Genomic DNA, 24,402 nt, shown 5'->3' with positions numbered 1-24,402 from the left:
AAGCAGCCGTTCTTTCAACTCTCTTCGTATTCTAGCCGTGGACAGCCACTCGACCTCCACCAGCCACAATGTGGCTGCCTACCTCCCACACTTTCCAACCTTGGTTTACCTACTTGTTAGATAAGAAAGTACCTACCTACCTACCTAGGTTTATAGGTTTACCTCACTTGCCCAGAGCTTTTGAAGTGCCTACCACGCCTCCCTATTTGATAAACACACACTCGGTAGATTGGAGTTCTAACCGTGCGAGGCTGGTCGGTGCAACCACAAGTCAACACCTCCAATGTGAACCTTTCTCTTTGCAGGTGAAGTGAATTCAAAAGAAAGTGCCCAGATAAGGTTAGGTAATGTTGAAAACACCATCAACATCATCATTCTTCCTTTCCATCGCTTCTATTTCTCCAGGAAAGAATTCCAACCCTTTTACCATATTTCGTAGATCTCATATCTCATCCGCTTACAAAATGTCAAACCGAAATCTATCAACTGCCGAAGCAAAGGCACACGATTTTCTCGATTTCCTCAATGCTTCACCTGGTCGTAAGTAAAATTAATCCAATAAGCTACCAATACCATAGCAACCTTATCTCTGCAGTTGTACCTAACTATTTCATTTAGCCTACCATGCAGTACACTCTGCCATTCAACGACTTTCCAAGGCGGGCTTCACAGAGATTAAGGAGCGAGATAACTGGTCCACAAGTTTACAACCCGGAGGAAAGTACTATCTCACCAGAAACGCTTCTTCGATTGTCGCTTTCGCCATCGGCAAGAAATGGAAGGCCGGTAACCCAATTGCCATGATTGGTGCTCACACCGATTCTCCTACCTTACGCATCAAGCCGGTATCTAAGAAACAAGCTTCTGGATTCATACAAGTGGGTGTGGAGACATATGGAGGCGGCATCTGGACATCGTGGTTCGATAGAGATCTGAGCATAGCTGGCAGAGCTATGGTTAAAGATGGAGATGGAAACTTTGTACAAAAACTTGTCAAAATCGATCGACCAATCCTCCGCATTCCTACTCTGGCCATTCATCTCAATCGTGCCACTAGCTTCGATCCGAATAAAGAGACCGAATTATTCCCAATTGCCGGTCTTGTGGCTGCCGAGTTGAATCGTACAGGAGCGAGCGAGAACGGGCCGACTCCATCAGAAGAGAATAAGGACTCGGATGAATACAAACCATTGCAAGCGATGACCACTCGTCATCACCCATACATTGTGGAACTCATCGCAAAGAATGCAGGTGTTGGTATTGATGATATTGTTGACTTTGAAATGATCTTATACGATACACAAAAAGCTTGTTTGGGTGGGTTGAACAATGAACTCATCTATTCGGGCAGACTGGACAATTTGGGCATGACCTACTGCAGCGTTGAAGGACTCATCGAATCTGTGAAAGATTCTGCTGCTTTAGATAATGAATCATCGATCAGATTGATCACCTGTTTCGACCACGAAGAAATTGGTAGTACATCCGCGCACGGAGCAGCCTCTAATCTTCTCCCCGCAGTCCTCAGACGTCTCTCCGTGATCCCCGCTTCCACTGCCGGCCCCGGCTCATCGTCTTCCTATGACATGGTTCACCGTGAGTCCGACGTCGAAATTGCAACAGCCTACGAACAAACCCTCGCCTCTTCTTTCCTCATCTCTGCAGACATGGCTCACTCCATCCATCCTAACTACGCACAAAAATATGAACAAGACCATCGTCCTGAAATGAACAAAGGAACAGTCATCAAAATCAACGCAAACCAACGCTATGCCACCAATTCCCCTGGTATAGTCCTTCTTCAAGAAGTTGCCCGCAAGGCCAAACCTTCCGCAGATTCCAAAGAGGGAAAGAATGGCGTGCCACTCCAACTCTTCGTCGTCAGAAATGATAGTAGTTGTGGAAGTACCATTGGACCTATGTTGAGCGCAGCACTAGGAACAAGAACCCTTGATCTGGGTAATCCAATGTTGAGTATGCATAGTGTTAGAGAATGTGGAGGAGCATTTGATGTAGAGCATGGAATTCGATTGTTTGAAAGTTTCTTCAATCATTTCTCGGATTTGGAGGGAAAGATCTTGGTGGATTAGGAGTGAGGAAGCATGGATGCGAATATGAATGGGATTGCGGTATCGGGTTGGGATTGGCGAGATGATATTTAGGGGGGCGAGGGGATATGGTGATGTCATCAATCAATGGAGGACAGAAAGGGATGAATGAATTATGAGATATGAGATCAGATGAAAAGGAAGCAAAAGTGATAGGAAATGAAAATATGTTTTCAAATTGTTGCTTCAAAATGAGAATTGGATGAAGGTGATTAATGAATCTGCGTCGAGGTATACATCTATTGCTATGCTATGATCAAAGTATTATTTTAGACGACTGTGATTGCACATCTCAAATCCCATCGCCAATGCAAGTTCACATTACTCCTCACTCCTCCCAATTTCCAATTCCCACATATCAATATCATCATTTAGCATAATCCAACACACCGCATCCGTCACATCACATCACATCATATCACATCATATCACTGCCCAACTACCCAGATAGCCATCTCATCTCATCTCATCTCATCACATCCTCATCCTCATTCTCATTCCTCCACAACCTCACAGACTCCAATACAAGATCAACATTTTCAATACCTATGGTATAGGTAGGTAAGCATGCTCAGGATCATGTTAAATACGGTATTCTATATACGTACTATGTATATAAGGTATCAAAGTCTCAAATCTTCAAATCCTCAAATCCTCATGTTAGAACTCTAGTCTAGACCTGACATTAACATTTATCACTTTCAAATTCACATTTACTTTCACCTTCACAACTACATTCACATTCTCGCTTCAGTCTCAGTCTTCAATATCCCTTATCATTATAATCCACTGTATGATTGCAACTTCGCTATAATTACAACCTCCTCCCCCATGTTCAGCTAGTCATTTCAATTTACAAGCCATCCATCAATAAATATGCTCATCAAACTTTTCAACTTTTGTGCATCAATATCATCCCATCAACTGCAACCACCACTATACACAAGCGCAAGCACAAGCAAACTTTTAAACATCATTCCCTCATCCCACCTCCCTAAAGCTCTCTCCTTTCATCCCAGCAAATCCCCCAGGCAATAGCTCCTAGAATATCACAAAAATCAAAGGATAATATATGCGACTCGCGGGCTTTCTAGTGACATGGAAATGCAAATTGAGGCTCAAATGGCAAAAGACAATCATGAATCAAATATACCACTGGCACTACGCTAATTCCACAAATGCTCAATCAGAAGTCAAACATAGCAAAGTAAAAGGCAAAAACGCATAATGGAGAAACATGTAAACGTCAATATACATGGATACATAAATGTGCAAATTTTCATTGGGGCCTGGTCCTTTTTCTAAGTCTCCAAAACATCTTTCTCTGCTTCACTTGGGAGTAAAGGAGTCTCTTTCGTGGCATAATTATCATCCTTCTCCCAAGCTGCTCCTGGTCCATGGTAAGAAGGTTCCTCAATGATAGCTCCTTGGTTAACGGGTTCGGATCCGAAGGGAAGTGGTCTCGAGGGCATCTCGCGCGTTGGAATCTCCAACTTATTGGCTAGAACATCTGATTGGCGCCTAGCAAGCATGTCAAGTTGAGCTGCTGGGTCCTGTCCGGGTGTCAGTGAGAATCTTCCAAGATCTACTAATAGCTTATTGAAAAGTTTCAAAAGCCGTGTAAGGTCGTAAAACAGGGTACTGGGGCCAAGGAAAAGTTTCTTGGGGTCTTTGAAAAGACTTCTGAAGGCATCAAAAGTTCCATTGAATTTATCAAAAAGGCTTACCCAATCTTGTTGTGCAGGAACGCCTTCCGCAGGGGGTAATGCGCTATCTTCTTCTCTCTCTTCGCCCCAGAAGGTTGGCTGTGTTCTAACTGGTGCGGGGGTTACGGGTAAACTAGGCCGTTCAAGCTCTGTTGGAAAGTCTGTGAGCCTCATACTACGCCTACGGCCTCCCGGGCTGGAAATCTGTGATATACCTGTGCCGTATCCTTGAAGAACTTGGATGTTGCCTTTGCGATTCTTCGACATGTTTCCAATGTATCGCTCAATTTCTGGAACTTCATCCCACGCATTTCCTCTAGCATAAGTTTGCCATGGGTCGTTGGCACTCGGCATGGTTGGTGTGGTAGGAGTAGCAGGCATGCTTCTTTCATCCTCGGTGGTTGCGACTACCGAACCGGCGACGGGGGTTTCTGGTACTGCTGTGTCATCATAATCATCTTCGGGGAATACTCTTGAGGGTACTGGTGGGTTAGCTTCCCAAGGGAAAATTGGTGCTGGTCTCTGCCACTTTGGAGCTTTTGGTACTTCGTAGTACATGTCACTGGGAGGGTCTGGGTAGCGGCTTGGTGCGCGGAATGGGGTAGCGTCGTTAGACATCTCATAATGGTTACCAGGGAGGTTTGAGGCTTCTGGTCTCGAATTTTGTGGTGGTGGTGCTCTACAGATCATTAGAAAATCCACTACCATTTTAATGACAATGAAACTCACTTGCTGGCATCCCATGGTGAATATGAGATGTTTCGCGATTGGTCCAATTTTGCCTGTACTGGGGGATCATAAGCTTCTTCGTTTTCCAAGTTTGTTTCTGTATGGTCATGGATTGGTTCCTCTGCTGTAGTATCATTAATGGCATTAAAAGGTTGAAATTTCTCACACTGGGCTCCTTGGGAATGGTCCTCCTGGGTCTGGGGCTGGAATTCTCCGAAAACAAGGTATTGTACAATAAGGGGTGCCGCTCCGTTGGAGGTTCCGCTCGCCGACTGAAGGAAATTAGCTTCATCTACGGTTTGAAGTTATTAGGCTCACCGTTTGCTTGTAATGTTTGTCATAAACTGCCCACCATCTTCCGGTCATCTGATGGTAAGGAGTGGCTCCGACACTGGCTTGTCTTCCGACTTTCCATGGCTTGTCCGTTCCGATAAAGTGGGCGGCGCTAATGCTGGATTGGAAATGTTGAAATGCTGGAAGATATTGGTAATGAGCGGATGGGGTGACATTGTAAGTAAAGCTTAGACGATTGTAAGTATTCTTGAAATGCATGTTAAGTAAACCTTGATCAGCTCCATCAAAAGAAATTCCTCTGTTTGCCATAGCCTCCAAAGCATAGTAGTCACCCATGTTTGGATCTAAAACCATAAGACCTGTGTTGAAAATGTCTGGCCATCCAATATCTGGTGCGGCGGAAAATGGATTTGGTAGAGCAAACAACTCATCTGGTGCACGAAGAGCAACCATATCGGCATCCATGTAAACTATTCTTCGGAATTGTGTTTGTTTCCATAATGTAATTTTGGTGAAAGTAGAGTGAAGATCAGGGCGGCCCATGAGGTCGAGGTTGGCTGGGGATTGGTTGACAACTCGATCGACAGGAATGACAAAGTCGAAGTTTCTCTTGAATTGTATGTTAGTTTGATTTCCAGATTCCCCCAAAGTAGAATACTTACCTGAAGTTCAGTCATACTCTCAGCGGTCACCGAATCTACCGTGACAAGCACTGCGATTTTCTTGGTGGTACCAGCATCTCGTAGAGAATGTGCCAATACAAGAGCACCTGAATTGCAAGATGAGTTAATGGTTTCTAACAGATGTAGTGTGATGAAACAAACCTGGCAGGTATGTGTCGGTCAAAAGAAGCTATCGCAGAGTTGTCAGTCCAAGTCATCCCATTCTTGTCGAGTTATGGTGATAACTTACAGTTGCATAAACATCTTCTGCTTGGGAAGCCATTGTTTATTTAGATGTGAGAGGACTTGTATTTTGATGTATGAGACAAAGAAGTCCTGAATACTCGCACAAACTACCACAAACAAAACTTCCACCAAAGTTGACGAGTTAATGTGTGTATAGGTAGATATAGGAAAAAGTTGGGGGAGGAGAAATAATTTTGGAGAGATATGCGATGGATATTCTAAATAGATGGAAGTAAGCTAGCTGTCAAGGCCAGAAAGAGGCTAGTGGAGATTGATTATGACGGTATGGGATGGGTCATTTGGTTAAATCAATCTTAACCATCCCAAAGATGGTGGAAATGCTGGGGGAGGGGAAAAATGGGTGGTGGATGTGGATTCGATTGCTTGGATGGGGAGGTATGAATGGTATGGATGTATGAATAATGGATGGATGGATTGGGTACTTTTGTTTGGTGGGAAATGAATTGACAGGGAATTTGCTGGCGGTAAGAGGGATCAAGTACGGAGGAGCATGAAGGGAAGAAGTAATAAGCAATATATGAACAGGATATACCGTACGGCTTAATTATTCGCAAGACGGTGAAGTAGCTTGGGATGTAGAAAAGACGAGATGAAAAGGAAAGGTTGGGAGGGGGGGAGAGGAAAGAAATATATTCATATTCTAATTGACATTCACATTCACTCACATTCACAAAAAGAGATACCCCTCCCTCGACCCCCTCTACCCCTCCATGATATTCATCTTATTCATCCTATTCATCCCCATTCATTCGACTCTAATAAGAAACCTAACAACCCAAACATGAGAGAAAGTATAGAATGCCATTTGTCAAAGATAAGACGGCAGTGACTTTTTTTTTCATTTACAGTAACATTGTATGAATATTTGATCACGAACACCACACCAAGCTGCCACGTACTCCCTCTTTTGCCTGCTTCATCAGACTAGTTTGGATATCTTTTATGAACTTCTTTCTACGGAGCAGATGGATTTTCGATACTCAATCCTCAATAGCTGGCTGGCTCGGCCGGTTACCTAGTCGTTGAACTATCTCTGCGTTGGACGGTTGGAGATGAATGTTCCACCAAGATGCGTTGAGATGGAGACGCCATACCACCACACCACACACAACTCCCAGATCCATTTTTTACCACCCGCATTTGAACCCTGTTGCGTCGATGTACCATTCTTTTTCCAAGATTCCCATGAATCCCATCCTATACGGAGCCTCGGGGGGGGGGGGGGGGCAAATGAATGCTGTTTACCCCACTGTCTATCAACTTATCTTCTTCTTTTTTACGAGAATGTCAGGCATGGATCAAAAAGATAGTCAGTCTTCTGATAAGTTTTTCATACCAATAGATGAAGAACATTGTTCTGAATCTGCCATAAAATTCATCTTGATGGACAGTCTTTTCTCGAGTCATCTAAACGCCTTCATCAAATTCGTTCATGCATTTATTCATGTATGTCTTGAATTTCAAGCCCAATTCACACGCATTTCAACGCCTTATCTGCAGGTCAATTCCCAAGTGGCGTAACTTTACCACCCTTCATAATTGTATGGACAAGGGCCAGGTATTCTCAAGTCGTTCTATGCACACTGCACTGCAATGCTCACCGACAGCTGTTAGTTCATGTATCGGATACCCACTACGAACATGAAAACGCACAGAAAAATGTCAAGGAAACTTAGCTCATTCAAACTTCCAGAATTCTCCAATATGAAAGGATATCTTCATCCTCGTGTCGTTTTATAACGAACGAGAGGGGTCCAAGTGGACGTTTTCTTTCTGTTTCTCGAACGCATTCTTACTCACAGATATGTGTATGCGTAGTCGGCCAACTGCATACCTCATGTACAATGCAGATAGCACATCGATAAATTTATGTACGAAGGGTTGTCTATAGTTGTGGCAGCTTCCTGTTCGATTGAAAATATAAATATATCTACATGTGCTCCGCTTCTTCCTCGAAGATTTTTCAAGAAGCTTGAGCACAGGCTGTCTTTCTTACTTTGGACCCGATTATCTGTTATGCATTCAGATAAAAGTAGAAAGTATGAAGCTCAGACTTGTATGTATCTACTGCCTGTGGAAAATCATTGCGAGGAAATCATTTAGCTCGAACATTTGTTCTAGATCCATTCTAAATAATCTTCTAAATGAGGAGTCTGCCTACGATATTCATTCGTCCAGTTGTCAAAAGAACTTCAACATTGGGCAACATTGGGTAGAATGATATACAATGTATCGTTTTTTCGAAATACCTGATCTATTTTTTCAACATAGCCTGAACTTGATCGTTTCTTATCCAAACTGGAGATGATGTGTGATAGGCTAGCATGATGATGTCTTGCCTTCTCACCTCAACAAATCATTGTCATGGTTTCAGTTGAATCATTCAGAATGTCGCTCCCAAGTCTTTCAATTTAGATTAACTCCACCAGGGTCATATTCATATCTATCAGCATGCAAGTGTCTGTAAGTCATGAAGACATGCCCAGCATTATTCGCCCCGCTGATTCCTTTATTCTCCGTCTTGAGCATCCATCACCTCTCCATCTTCTCTCGACTCCACTGACAAGTCAAGGATCGTTCATGGATGCTCCACCTCCGAAAAAACCTTGCGCTTTTGTCAATCAGCCGCAATCACACAGTCATTGAAACGATGGCAGCCAAAATGCTGTGTGAATACTTTGAGGGTTAAAGACTAAATTCCATCATTCCATGCCTGTCTATTCAGTATCGTGGATCGACTTGCGACGTGAAAGCAACAAGTTTAACCTTGTGCTCAATCTACCAGCTATCGGTATCTCATTACCCCTCTTCAGCAAATTGTCGAGCCACTTCTTTCTCTGGGTGCAAGACGGCGAGTAACGTGGCGAGGAGGGAATACAAACTACATCCTTTCATTAGATGTTCTAGCCCCAGACATTTATAGACCTCATCACACTCCATGCTATATAACCCATCAACGTCAGTTCCCGAAGTTTACTCTTGGCCGATACAAATCTAACGATGCATCATCCCGATCGTTGGAAAGTATCATCACTTCCATGTATAGTATTACCAGATATCAATATCAGTACTCACGATTTACACGGAGCTATCACGCTGATTATTAAGGTAGAGTGATACAGTGAACCTTGGTCCTTGGGTCTTTCCCAAAGGGTATATTATGGAAGATTAGTAGATATGAAAGTGTATTAAGGAACTGAAATGGGATCTATCTATAATCGATACAATGACAAAAAAGTGAGATCGGAAGAGACTCAGCGAAAGGTATGTAGGGCAAGGAATACAGAATTCCTTCAATTCTCCCACTTCGCATTTCGAGCTTGAGACGCTCGCATACAGTCTTGATAATTACCAAAGCACCCTCAGAATCAAATCGCCTTAAATTCTCCCTCGATTTCCACAATCTTTCCAACAGCTTTCTTATATCCTGCCTCATTTTCTAATCGTTCTGTATAAGCGAAAAGTTCTGGATATTTTTCCTTTGTTAATCTAGCACGCTGTTTAGCTGCTACAAGAGGGAATGACATGAGAATATCTGCACCGGTCAGATGTTCACCACAGAGATATTTTCCATTATTGGGAGAGCTCCGGATTTGTTCATTAAGAAAGGTAAAATGAGTGCTGAAATTTGGTTCCAGGAATGAATCGTGCACTTTTGAGGTTATCATGCCTGTAATAGGACGGATGAAGAATGGAAGATTGGGCGAATTGATCACTGAGGAGTTAGTGATATTTGAGAATGTGAATGGAAAGAACTTACTTGACATGATGAGAGCGACAAGGAGGGGTGGCATCAGAGACCCTTCGGCATAATGCATATAGTAGCGGAAACGAGTCCATCCTTCGGTTTCGCCACCGAGAGTGTTTTCCTGGCCGGGCTTCCAGCGGGTGGGGAGAAGGGTACTGCCGTGGGTAAAATGATCAAGGAGATATCTTCGGGTGAGTTAGTATTTAGGCTGAGAATGGATTCTTCTGGCGTCTGGGAAGCTAAGGAGATGGTATCCAAAAGTATCATGTGTTTTAGATATATCATATCAAAATCCAAGGACTACTTGAACCCCTCCATTCTCTATTTCCACTCTAATTCCATATTTACACCCCCTCTTAATCCCTTCGTTCAACTCCCTTGCCCGCTAAAGAAATAAGTAAACTTACTCAGTAATAAACGCACTCTCCGCCAAAACCACCGGTTCGGTAGCTCCCGCAGGTAAAATCGTAACGACGGGAGATTTTCCCAGCGCATGCACTTTTTTCAATTCAGGAGGTGCGTGTTTGGAGGGAAGTCTATGGATGATTTCTAGCTCGTAGGGTATCTTCAATTCTTCGAGGAGCCAGAGGATACGCTGAGAGCGGGATTGATTGAGCCTGGGTTTGTCAGTTTGGTGGGGGACATGGGATGGATGGGATGGGGAGAAAGATATGAGAGGAGATATGTATATTGGAGGGAGGGAAAAGAAGAGGAGAACGGCTACCAGTAAAGTTTGATTTTTGGCTGATCGGACGTGGGAGCTTGTGAAGACATGACTGACTACTTGAGTATATACGATAGTTATTGTGAAAGATATGAGATTGATATGAAGATATCCTGTATTCCCCAAAATTCAAATCAAGAGAGATACAAAAATACAAAGAAAAGTAATTAAACATTCTCAATCCATCACTATCACTAGATTCCCCTCCCATAAACAAGTTTCTCTCATCTCACTACCGATTAGCTCTCCCTCAGCCCACCTCGGCACAATCGATAACCCATTGATAACCTCAACCTGTGCCACCAACCCAATCCCACACATCAACCAACCAAGTGCATCATCGCATCAAAATCTCAGCCGTGCGTGCGGATCATCGGGCAACATTTTTCCGACGTCTGAGCATTCAACCGCGACTCTACACACGAGGCTCAATTATAGCAATTCCAAAGCTCGAAGCAAAGAGAAATCATTCACACAAGTGTTTCTCTCATCCTCGCAACTTTATTCACAATGGCTGGTCACGATCATGGTTTGTATATTCGCACTGTGCATGCGGGATTGGACTAATGATGGGAATATAGTACTCGCGGTAGACCCCGCGTTGGTCAAATATAGCAGTATGTTGTTTCTGCATCTGGGAGATCTTGCGATTTAGGATGGCGATGAGGAGATTGCGAGGGTGGGAAAAGGGGAGAGGAAGGTTGACTAATGGGTGCTAGATATGTCGACCAATCGTCACAAGTATTTCAGATGGACGGGTCGCACTGCGGCGATTTCGTTTGTCTTTGCGGCGGTCATTCCGAGTATCGTTGGGTATATGGCTATTAAGACTGAAGTAAGATATTTGGATGCCATGTGCAGGTTTTAGATTAGAGGTCGCAGAATTGGAAGGCTAATGTGTGGATAGGGAAAATGGGATATGAGAGGAAAGCGCAGGGGTGATACGATTTCGGAATTTTAGATGGGGGTGAAAGGGAGGGAGAAGGGGATGGGGGGATACGAGAATGAGGCAAAGATTGAATGCGGGAAGTTGTACATTTGTGGAAGGAGATATCACGAGAGGCTATGGGATACGAGAAAGCTATGGAATTGAGTTTGCATTCTTCACCATCGTCGTTCAATGCATGGTCGTTTGATATCGGGTATTGATGTTTACTTGGATTTGGTAATTTCTGATATGACTTTTGCAGGACTGACCTAATATGTTTCTAAGAGACGAACCGATTACCGCCCATCCGTTACTGATACTCCGATAAAAATGCTTCAAGAGATGAGATGGTATTGGAGAAAGTAGAACATTCGCTTCCGTCTGAGAAGAGATCATGTAGTGTTCCAAGGAAATTCGGTGCCGTCATTGGTAATAGCATAGTAATTGGTATCATATGTCTTCGTGCCTCCCTCAGTATCGACCTCTTCCACCTCCATATCCACGACCTCTTCCCCCAGATGGACCATCCGGTATCCTCTCTCCTCGTCTCCATTCACCCATTGGTACACCACCCGCTCCGCCTTGGCCTGTACCTTGACCAAATCCTCCTCCTCTTGAACCCCCCCTCCCTCTGTATCCACCCCCAAATCCATTTTCTCTCGGTCCCATCCCCCCTCTTCCCCCAAATCCACCCATTTCCGATCTTCCACCCACAAAACCGCCTCTCGAAGGACCACTAGGTGGTGGTGCAACCCCTCCATCTGCCATCGGTGGTAAAATTGCGCAACAAACATAATCACCAATGACAAATCTCGCATCCTGCAGCGTCTTCTCCGGTTCCCCCATCAAACTCCCCGCCATAATTCCTTCTCCAACTATCGCACTCTCTTCCTCATCTGGTAAAACACCTGGCCCTCCTTCCCCAATAACAACACTGCCAAGCTCCTTCGTTACATATCTCGCGGGTCCACTAACAGCAGGTCGTGAATCGGGAAATATAAGTCGAAATGAAAGACGAGTTCCAATCGCCAGATCAGGAAGAAGATCAGGGAGCGCGGTGGCTAGTAAATGTGATAATTCGCGCAGAGTACATGATTGCCATGTTGATATATTAACGTGAAGAGGTAATTCACCATGTGGATTAAATTCTTCGATTCTATTTTCACATTAGAATAGATATAAATAAATATCATGGGAAGGCTGAGATTTGTTTGCCTACCTGGGAAATGAACCGTTTTTGTAGAAAAGCTTGAGATGAAACGGAACGGTAGTGTTGCGATCGATTTTTGCTAGAGTAGTGGTTGCCATATTTAAATCATGAGCTGGGATAGCTATGATGCTTTTAGAGGAAGGATGTTGGTGGAGGATAACTTTGAGGTGAGAAGTTCTCGAGGCAGAATCGAGGCCTCGTCAAAAAATGTTCAGCCTTGGGCTTTGTACACTTTCTGTAATTTGACGACAACATCTTGTACTTACTCAACAAATTCAATCTCTGGCTCAAATTTATCTATCTATCAGATTTGGCAAGATAGAGAAACGAAAAACACGTTTATCATAATCATAAATCACCATTTCTATTGCCGTAAATACAATCATCTTCGGCGCAAACCATCACAACCGCCATCATGGATTTCGCATCTCTCATGTCGAAAGAGATATCCAAAAAGAGCGAATCTTCCGCCGATACCTCTAAGAAATACATGAAACGATCCGAAATTGAAGCGGAACGACAGGCCAAATATCTCGCTGAACAACGCGCCATTGAAGCAGAACGTGAAGCCAAATTAGCACAAAAGCGGAAGCGCGAAGATGAAGAAGAGGAAGCTGCTAAAGCGCGAGAAGAAAAACGTAGGAGACTAGCTGAGGAATCTAGGAAACAGAGGGAGGAAAGAGAAGCCGAAGAGGAAAGGAAGAGGAGAAGAAGATTAGGATTGCCGGAATTGGTGAAACAGGATGCGGAGGAAGTGGTGGAGGATGATATTCCGGATGAGGAGTTGGTGATGAAGTTACGGGAGATGGGACACCCTGCGAAACTTTTTGCGGAGAGCCATAAACAGAGATTGAGGAGGTATAGGAAATTGGGGGTGGTTATGACGACGGGACCGATTCCTACGACGTTGGTTTTGGTCGAGGAAAAGGATATGAAGGTTGAGGGTGTACCGAAGGATGAGGAGGGGAGGAAGTATTTGTTTAGACAGTTGGCAAGTTATTTTACGATGGTTTTGCAGGAGTGGGAACATGCGCTTGAAAAAGAGAAGAGGGATACGTTTGCTAGTAAGGCGGCTTATAATGCCATGGTGCAGAGTAAAGATAACATGACTCCGGTAAGTTTCTTTAGCATACGTATCTATATTATAGAATCTTAAACTAATGATATGTAGCTCTTTCGCAAATTCGAAAAAGGAGACCTCGATGAGGATATCCTAGGCCCGGTTGTTGAAATCGTCAAAGCAGCGCAGGAAAAACGATATGTCGATGCAAATGACGGGTATCTACGTCTTAGTATTGGAAAGGCTGCATGGCCAATCGGTGTGACGATGGTGGGTATTCACGAGCGTAGTGCGCGCGAGAAATTGCATGAGACTGATAAGGGACATGTGATGGGTGATGAAATTACGAGAAAGTTTTTGCAGAGTATTAAGAGGTGTCTTAGTTTTGCTCAGGTTAGATGGCCTCCAGAGGATATTAGACAATTGATGGGTTGAGTAGGTAGTTTTGTTTTAGAGCTTGCGGCTCGAGGGAGATTACAATGGGGTTCCCATCTGTGTCGTCGAGTCTACGCCCACTTGAGGCTCCAAAATGCTGGTGCAGCACACCCTAATTTGAAGAATTATTATATTTCGTGTTCACTTTGTGATAGTTTTTGCTTTGATAAGGAGGATGTGTGTTGTGTTGATTAGCTCTGTTTATCGATGCTTCAAAACTCCAAAGCCTTGCCCTTTAGTTTGAAGTTGATTTTCATGAAGGTTCCGTACCTATGCTAATGTGCTGCCACCAGATAATACTTATATTGATCGGGGTTAAAGAAATACTGCGAATCCTAACCAATGAAAGATCACGTTTAGCGAGAGGTTAGAAAGGGAGAATAGCGAGTAAGTCCTACAGTTTGACAGCCCATCATTGGCATGATGAATATTTCGAATTATACCACATACAGAATTTCCAGACCATGGAGCCATGTTTTAGAGAGAGAGGTTGGGGGGGGGGCAAATCTGTAGATCCTTTATTTTCGCTGCTTCAAATTAGCTTCATTGACAACTCAAAGATACCTAATGTGCATTTTCTCGGGAGATGTGAGATTGTAAGTGTTCAGAGGCGACTTTTTCATTTACGATCTTAGGAGATGCTAGTATACTACATATGCGTCGGTATCTACAAACTCGTAATGGGAACTTGAAAGATCTAGGGATTCTGCGTCTGGAGACTCAGGCTCAAAGGACTCCGGGCCGCCATAGCGGATGACTTTAATGAATCTTGACCAACACATATTCTAGGAAATGGGGATTCTTGCATATCTTTGGTTGATTGTTGCAGAACTTCAATACAATCTTGTTACTGTGTGTAATGTTCGAACGAGAAATCAAAAAATATCTGGTGCACATGAATACTCATTACTTTTTCATATGCATGATTTGACTGCTAGAAGTTACCCCCCTTGATCAATGAATCCTGGCTTTTCGTAGTTTGTATACTACCCTTGATGAATAAATAGGATGCCCTCGGGCGTTTGATATTCCTAACATACGAGGAGCTTGTATAGAGGTCTTCCCATTGTACTCTGTATATAGTACTAGGTTACTTATTTAACCATGACGCATTCGCTTAATGAGATGACTCAAATGACGCCAAATGACGATCCAAAAATTACTCAGATTGTTTCTGTTGCACATCGCATCTTGAGTCATGATATAGAGATGAAGGTGTGAAGTTTAGACGACATATAACAGGACGAAAATAGCAATTGCTGCAATTATACTACGCCAATGAAGAAAGTCATGACGACAAAGACGGAATAAGATCAAAATTGTGTCATGACCTTCCAAGGAAACTTTAACCCTGCGTGCGAATCTATCATGATGTTCTATTCCTACTTTCAGTCCTCCTCAAAGGAACTTTCGTTCCGACAGGCAAGCAACAAACTTTCTGCAAAAATAACCTCAAGACCCCATTCGTCCCTTTTAAAATCCCCTATTCGATGTCTAGAACAAAGAGTCTCTTTATCTTAACTGAACAGGAGGGAAACATGTTTCAGATATTAGATGTGCAACAAAACTAATTTTGCATACTTTCCTTTGTTTAGATGAGAAGTGAAAGAGAGTTTTAGGAATAGTCGATTTCGGGAATTTACATACGAAGTAGTCTAGGTAGGTAGCGATGGTCAAAGGTTTAACCTCGTTTACCGCACGTTGAAACCTGCATAGAGAAGCGAAACGCTTTGTTAAAAGACCCAGTGACTTGCACCCAAAGACATTTTTGATTGGTAGATTGAGGATCTCAGACAAAGAACGGAGAGGTTGGAGAGTTTTGTTGCATATCTGAAATTGAGCGCAAGTCGAAGAAACTTACCTAGTAATACGTTAGCAATTCAGCCGTGCACCAACAACTCGCCTGAAAAGTTAGATTTGGGAAGAAAATGCTTACTAGGCTATTATTCATTTACTAGTGGATGCGTAAAAGAAACTTTCTTTCTACAAAATTCTTCGTATGGATTTCTTCGCATTGTATATTACCTTGTGCACCGGGCTTGCGGCCAGTAACGCGCACAGTATTTTGACCTACGACAACATTACATTCGGAAATACAATTGTCAATGTCTCATTTTCATGACGTCAAGAAGGATTTTTTATCTTTGTTAAGCTAATTCATGTGCCGAGCGACAGAATGATCTTGGATTTGTTGGAACATATAATCATAGCAGGGCGTTGAGTCATCAAATCACCAGGCACTTTGGCGGAGTGGTTAACGCGATGCCCTGCTATTGTTTACAGCAAAGTCAGGCATTTCCTTCGGGAGCGAGTGTTCGAATCACTCAGGTGTCGTTTTATCTTTTTGGACCCTTTGAAGTCCAGGAATTTTTCATGTGATCAATTATTTTGAGCTCCTCCGATATGTATGCTACGGAGATTTTGAGGTCTTCCTTTTGGATGGGTAGGTATTTGTTCTTTTGTGGAGTGTACGACGAATTACGTAATGCACAACAAACACTGCTGCATAAGTAACCGACGACTCTCGTTTGAGTGAAGTGAGGTTAACCAACTACTTAATAGGTACGTATCCAAAGTTCATTTTTGTTACAATGAGTTATCTACCCACTTTGTGATTTGTAGCACAAATTACAATCCCCTGTCTGGGGTAGCTTCGTGCACTTTGCAATGAGCAGCAAGTGCAGTGATTGTACCATACCCAGTGATACGTTATACTTGTATCACATCAGTCTATCCAGGGAACAGTAAGTATATACATCATTTTCAGCCGATGGATCATTCATTGGAGCCACCGCATTCCCGTGCAAATCGATATGTATGTCGGTTCATGATCTCTTAGAAGCTTACAACCATCTACCAGTTTTTCTTTGATGAGAAATGACAATGCTCAAGTAGATACCAAACCACCCGAACTTCTAAACGAAAGCTATTTGGCCGTGATGCTTCTATATATTCAGTAATCTTTATGTGCTGTGGCCCAGTAAGAGATCGAAATCAGGGCTCTAAGTTGACCGATACCATTAACCTAACTTCGAGCACGCGAAGGACGGAATAGTCGTTGAATTATAGGGACCGACCGGAATTGGAGGGAAACTCAAAAGAAAATCGTATTTTGAACAAGTAGGCTTTGATCGTACATATGGAGGAGAAAAAAGACGCCGACTCAATCTCATTGAGTGATGATGGGACCCAGGATTCCTTTCAAGCTATTTGAAAAAATCCAAATGATGGATCTTTGAACGGCAGGAAGATCATGTTTAGAACAAGATATTCTTACAACTTGGATGAGATCCTACCTTGCCTTCATCTAATGTATGAATGGAATGAATGGAAAGATGGGTGATTCGTCTCTTCCACTTGCAAGAGTATCACAATATCCTAACAGAGCATAGACGAGATAAAAGAAGTTGCCAAATCCGAGCCCCAGTTCTATTTTGAGATTTCGTGTGGTTTGGAATGTTCTGAGGAAGAATCTTGGCCAGATTCTTGATCGAAGATCATGATTCAATTGTTGCAATTGTACCATCTGACGCTCCTAGCTGATGAATAGCCAACTTACCCAATAAACAATGTTAGCCACAGGCTAAATGCCTTGGCAGGGCGAGAAGGTAACTTTAGCTTTTGATCGGATCTTCAAGTCCCACCGAAATCAACGTTGACAAAGAAAAAGACCTACACATTTGAATGAAACACGTACTTGATTGTTCTCGAATTGTGGATTGTGTTCTGTCTTACAATGTTATGATGTGGTTGTGGCACAGATAGTATTGAGTGGCGTTCTACTGCGTGAATGCCATGTTAATAAGGCTAATATATAGCTAGCGTCGACCAGGTTTCTTGAGAGCCAAATCATTCCACGTATCTATGAACTCCCAATATAAATTCAACCATTTGATTTTCATCAACCACAATCCGTGAGGATATCTTAACACCGGTTTCAATAATACAAGTTAATATTACTCACATACAAAATGTGGCTCCTCGATTGGTGTATGTAGTATTCTGGAATGGATCCGAGAAGGAAGTGTTTACAACATAACAGCTTACTGACTTTTATTCCATTTGAATAGTTTGGGATACTCTTGCGTCCTTAGGACTCTTAAACAAACACGCAAAACTCCTCTTCCTCGGTCTCGATAATGCCGGAAAGACAACGCTGTTACACATGTTGAAGGTGCGTAGACGAAGCCAGGTTAAGGGGATGCTTGATCCAAGGCGAACGACAACTTACTTCCAGCATTTTGAGCAAGGGAACAATCATTGATAACATGCTTTTAGAACGACCGTGTTGCCATTCTCCAACCTACTCTTCACCCTAGTAAGCAGCTCCAAGTCTCGCACATCGGCGCAAAGCACACGTAATCAACATTTACTGACCATGCGACAGCATCTGAGGAACTTGCTATCGGCAACGTCAAGTTCACAACTTTCGATTTAGGAGGACATCAACAGGGTAATTATTCTTGTATTATTGGAATGTTGGAAACCAAGCTAACATAGTGTAGCTCGTCGTCTCTGGAAGGATTACTTCCCAGAAGTCTCCGGCATCGTTTTCTTAGTCGACTCCAAAGATCACGAACGTTTCGTCGAATCGAAAGCCGAGCTCGATGCCCTCTTGTCAATGGAGGACCTTTCTAAAGTGCCTTTCCTCATTCTCGGAAACAAGATCGATCATCCAGATGCTATCAGCGAGGACCAATTAAGACACGAATTAGGATTATATCAGACTACTGGAAAGGGCAAGGTTCCTCTTGAGGGTATCAGACCTATCGAAGTCTTCATGTGCTCTGTGGTTATGAGACAAGGTGCGTTTTATTTGCGGTTGAGAGATCATTACGCCCCATACTAATCATGGAATTAGGTTACGGTGAAGGTATTAGATGGTTATCACAGTATGTCTAAATAATGGTGAGAGGGTTGTTGTGAAGGAGGTATTTGGAATGAAGGGGGCGGTTTCTTATGGAGATCTGTTATGATGGACGGAGTTATACAAAGGTCGTTTTTTCAATGCTTTTATGGTAGGTTCTGGAAGCTCATAAGAGTTTACTTTAGGAACCAAACCGACCAACATATTTGTACCAGCATAGTATCGCGATCAAGACTTTTTTATTACTCAACATAGCATCATGACTCGTAAATTTGAACTCTGTGAATGTGCTACCAATAGATGGTATGGTCTTGGAAGGACCGAGGCATCAGTGATTAGATGCTTCAGAGATTGCCATTGTTTGATATCGTATGCAAGTCAATGTGATTGGCGATGCACCACAACTCGTTCTTAAGTCTCCTGGATTTCTTAGGGTACCGAACTCTTTTGTAAGATGTGAAGATCTCAATGCTTGTAGCGATCTAGAATGGACCACTCGTATTGCTAGAGGCTAAGAATACCTAGTACTTAACTAGCTACGTCATAACTATTTTCGGATGCGAAACTCGCCCAACATAATTATACTTAGTCTCCCCACACTTTTCAATAATAGCCAACCCTCTTTCATATATTAATCAAGCAAAGACCCATACTTAATGCATATATAATGCAGGAAGACATCTAGAACTCCTATCTTCTCCAGAATACACAACCAATAATCCTACCACCACTTGGAGATGGCGGACCTCCGCCACAAAACAGATGGCCCATCGCCGCTTTCCGCAGAAGGCTACGATGAATCCCTTCTCCCCGATTTCCACCGTGAATTCATCTCCGAAGAACACCTCCAAGCATTCTCTAATGCGCTGAGTGCACCGGATCCAAGTCCTAGTTCTGATGATTTGTCAATATATTCGCAGGCTCAAAGTCCGAGAGAGCCATCTACACCACATCGCAGCAGCATAGATGTACGAAGAAACAGTAAAGTCGCAATTGGAAGCGGGTCAAACACACCAGGGGATAGGGGGAGCTTGTTCATTACCGCGCAGAATGATTGGGCGCCAGTAAACCCTACGAGGCTAGGAGCGAGAGGCAAAAGGAAAGGGGAGAGGCGGAAGCCAGGTAAACAACCAAGGAGAAGTAAAGATGAGACGAGAGAAGGGTATTTGTACTCGATTTTAAAATGGCCATTGCTAGGAGTGGTCTTCATGTGGATTGGGGGACTGGGGTTGTCATATATGGTGACGCGATTGTACATTTGGACATATGAGAATTTTATTGCAGTAAGTGGTTTTCTGAATTGTGTCTTTAGGAATCCTGTAGGATGTATGTCGCGGAGGGTCTGTCTCTGGTTCTCAGGAGGCTATTCACTAGGGTTATTTACTGATTCTCTGGTTGCACAGTGGAGGGGAAAGCGGAATCGACTGCGAGAACAACTACATAGTACCACGAACTACGGAGATTGGGTCAAAGAAGCACAATCATTGGACACATATCTTGGAAACGATAAGTGGAAGGGTGAGGACGAATACGCATATTATGATTCGAAGACGGTACGAAGAGTTCTGGAACAGATTCGAAGATGCAGACGGAAAATTGAACAAGAGGATCGAACAGAAAACTCACCTAATGGAAGCAATACAACAAAGGCAAAAGTAATTGAAGATTTGAAGGCATTGATTGAGGCATGCGTGAAGAATAATTTTGTGGGAGTGGAAAACTCGAGATTATACTCTCAAACTTATTATGGAACGAAGGACTTGGTACAAGAGTTTATTGACGAAGGTAATTCAAAGATTTACATATTTCCAATCGCAGATCAACTGACGAGAGATTTTAGTTGAGAAAGGTATTTCAATTCTGGCAAAGTCGGATCAACTTCAAGATGAAGAAAAGCGCACACTTTTCAAACGAATGCACACAAATTACGGTCGTACAGCACTCTGTCTATCGGGTGGCGCATCTTTTGCATATTATCATTTTGGAGTTATCAAAGCATTGTTAGATGCGAATCTCTTGCCAGAAGTGATTACAGGAACTTCAGGAGGTGCTTTGGTAGCTGCTCTGGTCGCTACAAGAACCAACGACGAATTGAAGGCATTACTTGTACCTGCTCTAGCTGGCCGAATCACTGCCTGCTCAGAACCGTTCACTACTTGGATACCTCGATGGTGGAAATCAGGAGCTAGATTCGATTCTGTAGAATGGGCTCGACGATGCAGTTGGTTCACTAGAGGTAGCATGACTTTCCGCGAAGCATATGAACGAACTGGCCGAATTCTCAATGTCTCATGTGTTCCTGCTGATCCTCATAGTCCTACTATTTTGACCAACTATCTCACAAGCCCTGACTGTGTTATTTGGTCGGCGGTTTTAGCATCAGCAGCTGTTCCAGGTATTTTGAACCCTGTGGTTCTTATGATGAAACAACGCGATGGCACTCTTGCACCTTATTCTTTTGGTCATAAATGGAAAGACGGAAGTTTACGAACTGATATTCCACTTAAAGCACTAAACCTACATTTTAATGTAAACTTCAGCATTGTTTCTCAAGTCAATCCTCACATCAATCTCTTTTTCTTCTCCTCTCGAGGTTCTGTGGGACAACCAGTCACTCATCGACGTGGTAAAGGTTGGAGAGGTGGATTCCTTGGGAGTGCTACTGAACAATATCTCAAACTCGATCTCAAAAAATGGTTGAAAGTAGTCCGTCACCTCGAGTTATTACCTCGTCCTTTGGGCCAGGATTGGAGTGAAATCTGGCTTCAGCAATTCTCAGGAACCATTACTATCTGGCCAAGATCCGTCATCTCAGACTTTTGGCGCATTTTAAGTGATCCAAACCCAAAGCAACTGGGGCGAATGCTTCATGTTGGCCAACAAAGTGCATTCCCAAAACTAATGTTCATTGCCAATCGACTGAAAGTCGAAAGAACTATTGAGTCAGGAAGAAGAGCAACTCGACAAGGTGTGAGAAGAGGTAGCATTGAGAGCATCTTAAGCGAAGACGATATTAAAGGTTTACTTCTGGGAAGTGGCACAGGCAGTGATGATGAAGGAGAGACCGCTACAGAATATGAGTTGACAGATGGCGCGGTGACATCCGAAGAGGAATCTGACGGACTCAACTTGAAGATAAGTGAGAAGGAAGCGTTGATCAGTGGGGAAAAGGAAGAGTAATATTGTGATTTTTGGGAGCGAAATTATACCAGATATAGATTGATATTTGATTTTAAATGGGGATATTAGATAGGTAATAGGCATCGTTAGGATAATAGGGTTAGATGCTTGAATCGATATATTCATCAGAAATGTGTGCACTCTCAGCTAGTCCTAGCCTTTACTCTACATCTTACGTATGTATCTCTGCTTCTTCAATGATTACTTACAGACGGTGATATCATTCGACTCTATCTAGATGAATATATCTGAAGTATCAACTTGTGCGTGGCCTTGCACGTCATTCTTGCCATCCTCATTCAATCCCTCTCTTCGATCTTTCCTTAACAGTACAAATACGAAGTTTTACCATCAGTATTCAATAGATGAATAGAACAGTTCATGAAGATGGGAGTGAAGATACTGTGCCTTCTGACATTTACAGTAAGAACGGGATAATACATGCCGGCTACTCAATACCGATCTCCCTCATTCACTTCACACGGTACCGAGCATAGCTATCAAATAGCCGAGTACGTAGATATAGAGCACACTTTCACCAGGTAGTCAATATGTATCCAAAATCAAGAATGCTCGCCAACAAAGCTGAACATCTTTTCTCCTATTTCGGTATCGAGTGACGTCGTCCTATGGCACAAATGCAAGATTATAGTGCAAACTAAGCTCCTGAGGGGTTCAATTCTGGCTCAGCTTTGTGTCAGGCCCAAACATACACTCCCTCAATTTGATCATTACTGAGATTGAAATTGAAGTTACATGATGAGAGTGCGTAGACGAAGCGACAATGATGATGATAGTTGCGCCCACGGTTATTTAGCTAGTCGGCTAATCAGATGTTGAATCTCGCTAATGTGTTCGATTGGAATATTGATCGGATTTCTTCATTTGATATGACATTTGGTAGCTGAAAAAATTAATGGATGTGATTGTATTCATTTTATTTTATGGAAAGTGGTGAGAGCTGGTCCATCAGCTAACGCCCTTATGAGATGTTCCCTCTTAGAATTTGCAACATTTACGTCCAGCTCAAAAGTGGTGATATCTGCAGATATCGTGCTGCATATCCAGAGTCTGAAGATCACAAATAGTGGCGGGATATTATTGCAAATAATCGCTGCCCAAATATTGCTAAAATCTTCAATTTTACGTACAGATGAACTGGCACGACCTCGTCTTTTAGTAGCTCGCTATAGATCTTCTCGATATAGCTACAAGCATCTATGCACTGATAACTCTTGCTATTCAGCTTTTCTATGCATCCTGTGATGCTGTTAAATTGTGGCATTCAAATTCTAGTAGCGATTTCATACATGAATTGTTGGAATTATAATTGAGAATTCGAGGTTTGAGGATATTACCTCGCTCGATAGATAGTGAACCGGATGTTAAATATCAACGGAGTACTCTTGTGTATGCCAATGGAAGAGGGACATGCAGCAGTATTTGTAAGCATCATCTTGAGAACTTAGACATTATGACGGCTCTTATGGATCAGGCATTTGACACTCTTTCCAAGAGAAGAAAATAGAGCTATCGGACAACCAGTGGAGGAGGCAAATAGGCAGGTATCGGAAGGAGGTATGGTAGTCTGTGTTGGATTTAGGTTTATGGGTGAGTTAGACTTACTCTTGGAGCTGTGGACATTTCGATATGGGATGCTGACTTGGATATAGACAACGACAAGATGAGATTTGTTCTATCTTAACTCATACTTCTCGTTTGAGTTACGACTGAGATATTGATGTTTTCCAGGGTCTCGCTGCAAAGTATTTGAAGTATTCAAGGAGTTACATCACGGCTACTTGTAGGAGAGCTCGCTGGGTGACATGGATTCCTTCAGCTCAGGGGAAGCTATTGTGATGTAAAATCAGAACTAAAGTAGTGTGCCATTCTGGCCTTCGTTCAGACACAAGTTTGTTGTAGCGACCTTTTTATACTGTTTTGATTGGTGTATTGAAATATATTGTGGTTCTTGGTTGGATATAGTATAGCCCTACGTTTGCGGTTTGGAAGGTAGATGTCACGCGCTGAGTAGATGTCAGTTCGTAGCTTGATTTGGGTAGGAAAAAGGAATGTGGAACTATTGTATTGATGGATTTAACGATTGTTGTGAAGCTGGAATTCATGTGCCTTGTCTTTGGATAGGAGGACTGGAGGATCAAATGAGATGGATGCTTTTAATAATCAAGAAGGGTTGAATGATTATTACGGATAATGATCCATATAGAAGTAAGATGGAATGTTCTAGTGGGCATATCCACCTTATCATAATCCCGTTCTTCGACCATGATGTTAGAGAATATAAAGGACTGAGAAACTTTATTGAAAGATAAAATTGAGATGTGGTTCTTGAGAATGGTTTGTCACTATGGTTTTTGGCATAGCATTCTCTTAAGATCAACTTCTCCGGCTAGGAGTATTCAACTGCAAATGGAGAACTTAAAAAAGGATGAGAACTAGAAGAACTATGACAATTATACTTCC

The 24,402-nt window shown here is 42.8% G+C and overlaps 8 protein-coding genes across 8 annotated transcripts; 5 read left to right on the top strand and 3 right to left on the bottom strand.

The window, feature by feature from the left end:
- Positions 1–464: 464 nt before the first annotated feature.
- EAF01_007099 (uncharacterized protein) lies at positions 465–2,090 on the top strand (the record flags this gene model as incomplete). Its single annotated transcript, XM_038915353.1, has 2 exons — positions 465–540; positions 619–2,090. 2 exons carry the CDS (start codon positions 465–467, stop codon positions 2,088–2,090), a joined length of 1,548 nt encoding a protein of 515 aa, XP_038768991.1.
- Positions 2,091–3,409: 1,319 nt separating this feature from the next.
- Positions 3,410–5,782, bottom strand: EAF01_007098 (uncharacterized protein; the record flags this gene model as incomplete). Its single annotated transcript, XM_038915352.1, has 8 exons — positions 3,410–3,661; positions 3,836–3,963; positions 4,030–4,493; positions 4,544–4,815; positions 4,862–5,446; positions 5,500–5,606; positions 5,662–5,689; positions 5,750–5,782. The coding sequence occupies 8 exons, from the start codon at positions 5,780–5,782 to the stop codon at positions 3,410–3,412; spliced, it is 1,869 nt and encodes a 622-aa protein (XP_038768990.1).
- A 3,230-nt stretch (positions 5,783–9,012) lies between these two features.
- EAF01_007097 (uncharacterized protein) lies at positions 9,013–10,436 on the bottom strand. Its single transcript, XM_038915351.1, has 4 exons — positions 10,239–10,436; positions 9,922–10,131; positions 9,527–9,699; positions 9,013–9,481 (listed from the first exon to the last, which is right to left on the bottom strand). The coding sequence occupies exons 1-4, from the start codon at positions 10,286–10,288 to the stop codon at positions 9,135–9,137; spliced, it is 780 nt and encodes a 259-aa protein (XP_038768989.1). The 5' UTR covers positions 10,289–10,436; the 3' UTR covers positions 9,013–9,134.
- Positions 10,437–10,748: 312 nt separating this feature from the next.
- EAF01_007096 (uncharacterized protein) lies at positions 10,749–11,199 on the top strand (the record flags this gene model as incomplete). Its single annotated transcript, XM_038915350.1, has 4 exons — positions 10,749–10,767; positions 10,820–10,855; positions 10,958–11,073; positions 11,146–11,199. The coding sequence occupies 4 exons, from the start codon at positions 10,749–10,751 to the stop codon at positions 11,197–11,199; spliced, it is 225 nt and encodes a 74-aa protein (XP_038768988.1).
- A 438-nt stretch (positions 11,200–11,637) lies between these two features.
- EAF01_007095 (uncharacterized protein) lies at positions 11,638–12,474 on the bottom strand (the record flags this gene model as incomplete). Its single annotated transcript, XM_038915349.1, has 2 exons — positions 11,638–12,322; positions 12,386–12,474. 2 exons carry the CDS (start codon positions 12,472–12,474, stop codon positions 11,638–11,640), a joined length of 774 nt encoding a protein of 257 aa, XP_038768987.1.
- A 172-nt stretch (positions 12,475–12,646) lies between these two features.
- On the top strand, positions 12,647–14,002 carry EAF01_007094 (uncharacterized protein). The gene is made up of 2 exons (XM_038915348.1): positions 12,647–13,490; positions 13,548–14,002. Exons 1-2 carry the CDS (start codon positions 12,792–12,794, stop codon positions 13,869–13,871), a joined length of 1,023 nt encoding a protein of 340 aa, XP_038768986.1. The 5' UTR covers positions 12,647–12,791; the 3' UTR covers positions 13,872–14,002.
- A 3,840-nt stretch (positions 14,003–17,842) lies between these two features.
- EAF01_007093 (uncharacterized protein) lies at positions 17,843–18,773 on the top strand (the record flags this gene model as incomplete). Its single annotated transcript, XM_038915347.1, has 6 exons — positions 17,843–17,861; positions 17,942–18,045; positions 18,150–18,189; positions 18,259–18,324; positions 18,377–18,676; positions 18,733–18,773. 6 exons carry the CDS (start codon positions 17,843–17,845, stop codon positions 18,771–18,773), a joined length of 570 nt encoding a protein of 189 aa, XP_038768985.1.
- Positions 18,774–19,352: 579 nt separating this feature from the next.
- Positions 19,353–22,045, top strand: EAF01_007092 (uncharacterized protein). Its single transcript, XM_038915346.1, has 3 exons — positions 19,353–20,021; positions 20,142–20,523; positions 20,579–22,045. The coding sequence occupies exons 1-3, from the start codon at positions 19,476–19,478 to the stop codon at positions 21,916–21,918; spliced, it is 2,268 nt and encodes a 755-aa protein (XP_038768984.1). The 5' UTR covers positions 19,353–19,475; the 3' UTR covers positions 21,919–22,045.
- Positions 22,046–24,402: the final 2,357 nt, after the last annotated feature.

The sequence above is a fragment of the Botrytis porri genome (genome assembly GCF_014898465.1).
Source record: "Botrytis porri strain MUCL 3234 chromosome Unknown BPOR_009, whole genome shotgun sequence".
In the NCBI taxonomy this organism is placed as follows: domain Eukaryota; kingdom Fungi; phylum Ascomycota; class Leotiomycetes; order Helotiales; family Sclerotiniaceae; genus Botrytis; species Botrytis porri.
The sequence above is the reverse complement of the archived record's forward strand: the minus strand, read 5'-3'. Positions and strand labels throughout refer to the sequence as shown.